At 26.1% G+C, this 10,189-nt stretch overlaps 1 protein-coding gene across 1 annotated transcript; it reads left to right on the forward strand.

Moving 5' to 3' along the window:
• The first annotated feature begins 1,288 nt into the window (after positions 1-1,288).
• Positions 1,289-4,191, forward strand: LOC102604417 (MADS-box protein FBP24-like). Its single transcript, XM_015310329.1, has 7 exons — positions 1,289-1,483; positions 1,967-2,033; positions 2,119-2,283; positions 2,395-2,436; positions 2,542-2,583; positions 3,275-3,497; positions 4,028-4,191. The coding sequence occupies exons 1-7, from the start codon at positions 1,296-1,298 to the stop codon at positions 4,030-4,032; spliced, it is 732 nt and encodes a 243-aa protein (XP_015165815.1). The 5' UTR covers positions 1,289-1,295; the 3' UTR covers positions 4,033-4,191.
• The last annotated feature ends 5,998 nt before the right edge of the window (positions 4,192-10,189 follow it).

Genomic DNA, 10,189 nt, shown 5'->3' on the forward strand with positions numbered 1-10,189 from the left:
AAAATAATAATATTCATCTTCTATTCTAAACTATAATATAAAAGAAATTACACATGCACTTTGAATATATATATATATCATCATACTATGTAATTATAATAAATAGTGCAACTTTAGAAATTTCGTTAAGAAATGTTTAAGATTTGCTATATATACGTTTGACAAATAATTTTCGATGTATAGAATTTGTATAATTTTCTATGAACATCGCATTTACTACTTGTGAGAAATTACAACTAAAGAGTTCTCACACATATCATATGTGTGTGAAAATTAGCAGAAAGTTTCAATTTTTGAGAAGGATTTGAACTTATATATATACACTAGTAATTGTAACAAAATTTTATAGTACTGTCAATATATTATAATAATATGTATAACTTGTATTGTAACAGGTGATCACTTGACTAATTATTTTTCTAAGTTACTATTCTCACATTTTAATTTATAAACATATAATTATGTTTTAGTGGATTTGATAGTATAAAAAATCTTTTACATTTTCAACATACAAAAGTCCATGCATCTTATCCCAAAAGAAACCAAATCAGGATATAGGTATTTTTTACGGGCATGAAGAAAGATTTAAATAAGCTACTTTCTTCATTTTAATTTTTTTTAGTTCGTTAAAAAAATATTTTCTTTCTATTTTGATAATTTTTTAATTTTAATTGTCCACCTGACATGTTTCACACCATAAAGATTAAAAGACATTTTAGTATATTCTACATATATTCTTAGTTTATTATTATCTTAAATTCTATGTCGAATTAAAATCAGACAAATAAATTAAACCAGAGGAAGTAGTTGTTTTTTTTCTTCACACTAAAAGTTTTTTAAGAAAGTATGGAAAATTGAGAAGATATATATATAGACACTAACCCTCTACCCAAATCAGAAAGCATCCTGAAAAAAAAACACAACAAGAAGAACAAAGGTAAACTCTTTATTTTCCTTTTTATATCCTCTACTAATTCTTCCATATATTAATAACTCATCAAAATTAACCATTATTCACTTTTACACCCTTTTATATCTTGTTTTAATACATGCTTTTGTGCAATTTCAAGGAAATTAACAAATCATTGGTCTTTAATTAAACGTTAAACAAGAAAATTCAAAAGGAATTTTTTGTTGTTTCTAATTTGATGCATGCATGTACTTACAATTATTCTTTATTAATCCTAAACAAGAAGCTTTTGTAAATATATGTATTTCAATTGTCATTTTTATATTTCTACCATAATTAATTAAATAATTGTATGTATATTTATTATATAGGTGATAATAATATAATGGGGAGAGGAAAGATAGAAGTGAAGAGAATTGAGAACAAAACGAGTAGACAAGTTACTTTCTCAAAGAGAAGAGCCGGACTTCTCAAGAAAACACATGAACTTTCTGTTCTTTGTGATGCTCAAATTGGACTCATCATTTTCTCAACCAAAGGCAAATTGTTTGAGTACACCACTCAACCTCACAGGTTTTTTTGTCAGACTTTATTTGTCGGATTACACTGAATTTATTGTTGTTGTAATTCAGTCAAGACATTAGTGTCTATGTTGACCAACTCAAGTGACTAAGAGATTAAGTTATGAAAAAAATATATTAGGGTTTCATTGAAGTGTAATAAATTTCTTATTTTTTCTTTTGTTTTGAAGTTTCTTTTTTATTATATTAAATTTTATGAAATCTTCTATAGTTCCTAGAAAGTGATGTTCTGATAGAATTATATCAATCCTTCTTTTATTATATTGAGTACATAACATCTTATTTATGAAACTATAAGTCTTCATCATCGTTTGATACGTGGAATAAAAATATTTTAGTAATTTTTTTTTCAAAAAGATTGTTTAAATTGTTTTCTTATCTTTTGTTTTGGTTGTTAATTAAATTCTCTGAACGCTATATATAATTCTTCTTAATTAGTAACAAATTAATTCTCTATTTTTTTTTAACCTCACAGCATGGGTGAAATCATTAATAAGTATCTCCAAACCACTGGTGCATCACTTCAAGTTCATGATCATAGGGTATGACCAAAAAAATTTGTACTATTTTTTAATACTTCTTTTTGTTAAAATAATTATTTGATTATTTTTTTAAAAATTATTATAGGTGGAACAATATGATGAAATAACAAAAATGAAAAGGGATACATTGAATCTTGAATTGAGTCTTCAAAGATACAAAGGTGATGACTTGAACTCAGCACAATATGATGAATTAAATGAACTTGAGAAGCAGCTTGAAAATTCTATTAACAAAATTAGAGCCAGAAAGGTACATTTTAATTAATATTTAATTTATTTCTTTTAATTAAAATTAATATATTATGTTTAATGACATAATATTAGTGAGAATTCGATTTCCCTAATTTCACAATGGTTGCAGCTTGAACTCTTGCAGCAGCAGATGGAAAACCTGAAGAGAACAGTAATATTTTATTTTTTTTGAGAAAAAAAATCTTTTTAATAAATAAAAATATATGAGAAAATTTTCCTTTTTTTGTTAATTTATTCTATTTTTTCAATTTGGTAGGAGAAAATGTTGGAGAAAGAAAATCAAGACATGTGTCAGTGGGTAAGTTTTTAATTATTGCACGTCAATAATTTGACTTAATTAATTACTCTTTTTTATTGGTTTTATATGGAAAAAAAATTGGTCAACATACTATCTAAAAGTTGATGAAAATACAATAATTTAACCACTATGATATGATAATATTGGTGTTATATATCTATTATTTTCTTAATTTATGAATGATTATTCAATCCGTGTATAGAGGTCACATCCCCTCCATTTATGTACGTAATCATAATCGTTAATACACGAGGTAGTCAAAATCAACTCTATTGAATATATCTCAGGGGAATATGACTTAATTAAAAAAATTGATTGTTGATCCATGAATTATTGTTAACCAAAGAAATAATTCATAGTAATTAAAGACAGGATACATTAGGACCAAGAAAATTTATGAGCACAATTAAATTTATATATATAAAAGTAGAATTTTCTCGAATGTACCAATAAGCTGCGAGTTATAATTTCATGTCATAAATACACTTAGACACTCCAGAAATCTATTGAAATGACTGATTATATTCACATGCATTTTTTTAAATCTCAAATTGCTTTCACTAACACCAGAGAAGGTGAGGACATCTTTCTTTCCAGCCGTGTTGGCTTATCAAGCACTTGCCCGTTGCTCGTTATTCTGACTAATAATAAGTTATTTATAAATTGGATTTGATATTGCATGTGAAATTAGTTGATGAAGTATGAAATGTACAAGCAACAGCCAGCACCAATGATGGAGCAACAAGAAGAAGAAGAAGCAGCAATTACTGAACTGAATTTACTTGGAGAACAACCATTGTTAGCTCAATTTTCATTCTTTGGAGATCAACACCAACTTGGCACTACAAGTAATTCTTCAGCATATCACCTTCAACCTTCTCACCCTAACCTTCATTTTCCTCCCACTACTTATGGTAAGACTATACATCTCAAATTACCCTAATAAGCTGTCGTTTAGTACGAGGGATAAGAAATTTATACTATGTTTAATTGACAGTGAAGCAGTATATAAATTATATATATATATCACTTGCTTAATCATGATATATCTCATCTTATCTCATCCAACTTGAAATTATTTTATCCTATCTTTCAGGTGAAATAATTTAGTCCGTGTATCAAACGAGTAATTTTTTTTTACATGATTTGCAATTTTATATTATAAGTTCTTTGTCTTTAGCTCCTTCCTTTTCTTGAGATTAATTATTTGTGGGAATTATTATATAGCACATCATGCCACTAACATCTCTCTAGTTAATTTGGTTAATTAATCTTTCTATCTTATTTTGGTTATGGAATTATATAATATATATATCCTAAAGTACATAAAGCTTTAATTAGAAAAGCCTTAATTATTTCATCATATAGGGACTGTTAAAATATATTCACTATAGTTTTATTATTATGTACTAATGTTTTTTTTGAAAAACATAATAATTTGTAGATTGATGACGAGGAGCTACAATTGCTGGAAAATTCCTAGGGATAATTAACTCTACATTTCCTTTGGCATATTTTTAGAAGCTATATAGAAATCATGTAAACTTTAATTAATTATTATTATGCATCTTAAGGATCTATTGATTGTAACTAATTAAGGATATCTAGTATTGGTACAATGAAGTTTTACTATAATTCATATGTGATCTATAAGAAATTTGTTTGGGTCGTATTAATGGATTTATAATTATAAAATCTCCTTAATTATTGTGAGACTGGATAAAAATGGTTAATTTCTTTTGAATTCATTAAATTGGTGAATAGTATCATGAAATTTTCAAAAAAAAAATTGAAGTACATGACAAATTATTAATCATTGCTAGAGACTATATATTAAATGCTTCTTGTTTAGTAAGAATGATTAAGGTTTTCATTTCCTCAAAGACATTGTCAATGTGTAATGAAGGAGAATTGTATTGATAAGTAGTAGAAGGGCAAAAAACATAAGTATACAGAATAAGCATCTTAATAACCACTATATAATAATAGTTTTATTTTTCACCACTATAGCAATAGATTTTTTTCAAAAACATACAATAATATTAATAAAAAGAAAATGAAACAAAATTAGGAGAGAGATTATTATGACTCACGATTTTTTCTTCTTTTCCAAGATTTTTTCTCATTTTTTTTTATTTACCTTCCACAATCAACTCAAATTGTTATACATTCTCTTTCATAAAAAAAGAAGGTATTTTAACCAAAATAAAACTCTCTACCTCCTCTATTATGAAAGTTTGTACAATTATTGATATGAACAATGTTTCAATTCTAATTCAATACAACAGACGATGAGATGCAACAAGTATGTGTTGATAAATACGTTGAAATTGGTGATTGTTATTTGTTTTTTTTTGTTATTGTTATTTTATGATCTGAAAATAGTAGTGTTGTATGTGATGTATTTGATATAGTATAGATAATTTATTATACATCAAATTCGGTGGGTGTATGTGTAAGCACGACGAAGTTGATGATTATTTAACATAATGAATTAAAAAAATTTGATATTTTTTTCGTGCTTGTTATTTTGAAATCTGATCATATTTAGATATTTAGCTTCTTTATTTTGTGGTAGATGTGTTGATGTATTTGATATATTTTAGATAACTTATATACACCAACTTTGTTGGTGTATGTGTATATGTTTGTGGTATACGTCATTGTTGTTAAATAACTTGGTAATTTGTAGTGTATGTGATATTTGGTTGGATTAAGGTATATACATTGAAATCTTAAAATAATTATAGTGTTTAAATTACTGATTAGTTTATGTTGGTGTATTTCATACCAAAATAACAACCAAATTGTTACACTATCTCAATAGTTAAAGTTATTTTGTATAGCAACGTCATCATTGTTTTAATATAAATACATCATATTGTGTACCAAAAAATAAACCAATCTTTTATACTGAATTAAATTGAAAACACCATTTTGTGTTATATATATATATTGGTTAATATGATGGTGTAGCGAATATATTTAGATATTTAGTTTTTTTTTTTTTTTGATAAATGTCTTGGTGTTGGTAAATGTACACCATTCATGTACGCTATAATTAATGTGTAAATTTTAAAAACTCTTTAAATCAAATTTATTAAACAAATAAATTGATAATTCTTGGCTAGTTTGTGTTGTAAATGGTGGTGTATGTCATTCATTAATTATCAAATTGAAGTGTACATCAAAATTTCACCACAATGTACACCCTTATTAAATTGTAGCTTTGAATTTTTTTTTGTAAATAATTTATATTATGATTTGACATATTGATATACATTTGAATGTTTCTAACTATTTATGAAACTGTACCGCAGGAATGTATGTTTGCAAGGGTGATATATGACGCAACGATTAAATATGATCTATATATTTGAGTTGATGTTATATAATAGTGTACACCATTATGTGGAATCAAATTATATACTAATAAAATTGTCTTTACGAATAAAAAAAAATAATGAAACCATATTGTATATCAATTAACACCATAATATAGTATTTTTTTCTTTTTTTACAATATTAACTAAAAAGATTATATTACCGATATATGAATTAGTCTGCATAAATAATTATTAGACGCAAATATTTTTTTATGATTTTATGTATATTGGTATTTCATATGATGAAATATAAATTGGTACTTCTTTTATAAAAGAATTGAAACCGAATTGGAGAGAGAGAGAAAAAAAATGAAAGAATAATTGTATCAAATAAGGAAAGTGTTTAATGGTAGGATTCCTATTAATTTAGACTATAAATTTTCTCCTAAAAAATTAACACTTGAATTAAAAAAATCAACAAAAAGAGAGAGAAAGAAACGTACATCCTAAAAAAAAAAGATCTTTAAGTAAAGAATCATATTCAATTATACAGTAATTGTTATTGAGAATACCAAAGTAAATATAGTAAATTATGAGTCCCACAATATTAGCACACTAACCCAAAAAATAGCAATTAAAAATGCGTATTATTTTCAAAATTAGTTCCTTATAGTGTTGAAACTGAAAGGTATTATTGTCAAAATGTTGATTTTGATTATGGTATAAAATTAACTTTTGATATAAAAAGGTTTGTGTCTTTGTAAATTTTTTAACGAATTTCTGTATAAAATGGTACATATTAAGGTATTTTGTTGGATTAAAATATGGTGTAATACTCTTGCTAAACTGGTAGGCTGAACATCAACTTCAAACCATAATTTATGTCATATAAAATATAGTTTGTTAATTATTTATAAGTATATATTTATCCAATTAATAATCTTATAACACAACAACACCAACATTTTATCAATATCACCTTTCAGTTCCAACACTGAAATGAAGAACACCACATTTTGAGAAATATTAATTTTCAGAATTTTAAGGATTAAAAATGAAATACAAAGATAAAAAAAAAAATCATCAAATTTATCCAATTGAATAAATATAAATTTTTCTCCTTGCCCTTCCTTTTAAACAAACTATGGGTAATAGAGATAGACTTTTCATTACCAATGGCAAGATTTTCTTTTCCATATTCACTCACCGAAGATAAAGTGAATGCATTCAACTCGAAACTTGTTCTCAAACAAGCGTTGTTAATATTCTATTTATAATTGTACAAGTCAATAAAAACATAATAGTTTTATCTCAAATTATAGGCAATTTTGAAAAGAAAAAAATGGTTTGAAGATTAACCAACATTCTTAATGAGAAAAGATGTAAACTTTTAAGGAGTATAATCCATAGGAAACACACCGTTTTCTTTATTTTCTGATTAGAGATGATTTTGAAAAAAATAATTTTTAAAAAAACAAATCAAACCCATTACCGAAAAAACATGAATGAACAACTTCTTACTCCTAGAAACTAACAATGAAATTGATAAAACTAAATTAATGATTTTACTTTCTTGAAAAGGAATAAGAGAGAGAAAAAATATCTTTAATATAGAAACGTATTCAATAATAATTATAATTGAAAATCTAAAAAAACATACACCATAAATTATGTGTCCCACACACTAACCCAAGAAAATAGCTAGGAAAAATATGTAGAAACGTGTAGTATTTAATACATTGTCATATTTGTAATTAAAAACTTAATGTTGTAAATAAAAATGAATATGTTAATATAATGTAATTTAAAGTCTTAAACACAATATTCTAGTAATTTCCCCTAAGTGGGGTGTAAGTAGAACTATAAGCCCATACATTGAAATAGGAGTTCATCATAAAAGTAAAATCAAAATAAAAAAGGGGGGAAGATTTCAGAATTAATATAAAAAGCAATTAAGAAATAAAAGACAACTTCCTAACAAGAGTCTTAATAAACCATTTACTATTGTATATATATTTCCACAATCCATATGCTCATTTTAGCCAAGGTCCTAGAGGCAATTTGCCAACTCTCCAAATGTATCTTCCACCTTAGCCACATTTTTATTTTTTTTATTTTTTTTGATAACCGAGAAATCCGTCTGTGACCCACCCTTTGGATCAATCACAGCCTTCTAAACTTGGTTGATAATGGGCCCGCCCCTCTACCCTTCTCCACCTTAGCCACATTTGTTACACAATGCACTTGGAATCCAAATATTTTTCTTTAGTATTTTTGTTAATATAAAATAATGTTTCACTTTGTCATTTTTTGTTCAAGTTTTTATTAGTAAGCTTGTATTGGTAATTTCCTAATTAGCTTCCTACATTTTATAGATTTATTGTTAACCTTTATTATGTATTTTATTTGTGGATGTCCCTATATTTCTTATTATATGCAGTTATAGAGTTTTTTTTTAAGGGCTCTCGTAGCAAATATCGAAAAAATCGTATCGAATTGTATTAATCTGGTTCTTTGGTTTTTTGATTTGGTGTTGGTGTTGGCTTTTCAAAAGTTCGGTTCTTCAATTGGGTGTTCGGTATAAGAGTTTCAGAACTTTGGTGCACTGAAAAACTGAACTTTTATTAAATAAATAAATACATATATATTATTTATTTATGGAAATTTCTTTTAACTAAAAATAAAAAGTTAACTAGCAATTTACTCATTCATGAACAGATCAAAGTAGCAACAAATTTACAATTCAATAATTAACTTCAAATATTAATTTCCAAGAAGAAATCCAAACGTATTTCATTTGTCGATGTACGTCAGGTAAAGGAATCTGTTTTCGTCCTTGTTTTTTCGAGAAGTAGTTGGAGGCACAATGTTCTTGACAAAGACAAATCTATATAGTCTTTTAATTAGCCCAATAAATGTTCCACGGTGAGACACATAATTTGGGTATGTAGCATGGTAAAATGGGTAAAATTTATAATTATTCGCTTGATTTAATCCATTTTAAATGGATTGGTCATTCAATCATTTAAAAGTGGGTTAAATATGAATCTAACACATATTATCCATCATAAAATATGGACAGTCCATAGGTATTCCCCAATTGCACTCTCCTTAAGTATGTAAGGGTGTAGGAGCATTTTAAAAAATTACACTTATTGAGAGGTGTGTTTGATACGAAGAAAAGTCTATTTGAAAAATAATTTTTAATTTTTTTTATGTTTGATTGACTTAAATGTTTTGAAAAATATTTTTAAAATAAACTTATTTTCTCTCTAATTTAAGAAAAATGGTTCCCATATATAAGTAGGGAACTTTTTATTCAAATATTTTCTTAAACCTCACCACTCGAAATTGATCCAATCCTTAGATCCGACTTCCAACTTTAACCTAACCCAACACCAAATTATGAGAATAAGAAAACAAATCTTATAATTTGAATGTACTTATTTCTTTGCATGATAAAAAGCAATAGATAATATGATTAATATAGATACTATTTTTATCCATATGGATAGGAAATGTAGATTGAGTAGAATATTTTATCTATTTTCACTTTTAACACAGTTTTATTTAGGGGTGTGTTTCGGTCGATTCGATTTATTAATTTTTAAATATGCTAAATCGATAACCAAAGCAATAAGATATTTGTTATTGGTTTTGGTCTTTAACGGTTTGGTTTTCGATTTACCCAATAAGAAAATGCTTTCAAAATAAATATATGACTTGTCCAACAATTTAACACGAAATAAAAAAGAGAGAAATTTAATTACTCGTTGAGTGCAACAATTCTTCTTAGTGTAGTAAAAGTATAACAAATACTCACAACTCACAACCCTAGTCGTTGCCTAACCCTTGTAGTCGTCGTCGTTGCAAACCCTAGACGTCGTCATTCTTAGTTCTTTAGGTTTTTGACGTTGTGAACCTAAAGACTAAAGTAATACTAAAACCTAAAGGGTAAATGTAGAGAGCAAGTTAATTAAGTAATGTTAGTTGTGTAGGCCCTTATAGTTATAGTCTAATATAGTGATTATACTAATATTGTTTGTTTAATATTTATGTATGACTAAACATTAAAATAGTAAATTATTATATTCTTAATGGTTATCAGTTAACCCAATAAACCAATATTAAAAAATCAAATATCAAACCGATAACCTAATAATAATAAATCAATAACACATTTTTCTGTTTCATTCATTGGTCGGTTCAATTTTTTGCACACCCCTAATTTTACCAACTCATATCCAATCCGACCCGGTCCTTTGTCATCACTACTTAAA

Source organism: Solanum tuberosum, unplaced genomic scaffold (genome assembly GCF_000226075.1).
Source record: "Solanum tuberosum cultivar DM 1-3 516 R44 unplaced genomic scaffold, SolTub_3.0 scf00133, whole genome shotgun sequence".
In the NCBI taxonomy this organism is placed as follows: Eukaryota; Viridiplantae; Streptophyta; class Magnoliopsida; order Solanales; family Solanaceae; genus Solanum; species Solanum tuberosum.

What these genes read in the sequence shown, in the direction of transcription:
- LOC102604417 (XM_015310329.1), top strand. Translation starts at nt 1,296, where the DNA reads ATGGGGAGAGGAAAGATAGAAGTGAAGAGAATTGAGAACAAAACGAGT. An exon ending in TACACCACTCAACCTCACAG is followed by an intron (nt 1,484 to 1,966) that starts GTTTTTTTGTCA and finishes TTAACCTCACAG; the next exon opens with CATGGGTGAAATCATTAATA. An exon ending in TGGAAAACCTGAAGAGAACA is followed by an intron (nt 2,437 to 2,541) that starts GTAATATTTTAT and finishes TCAATTTGGTAG; the next exon opens with GAGAAAATGTTGGAGAAAGA.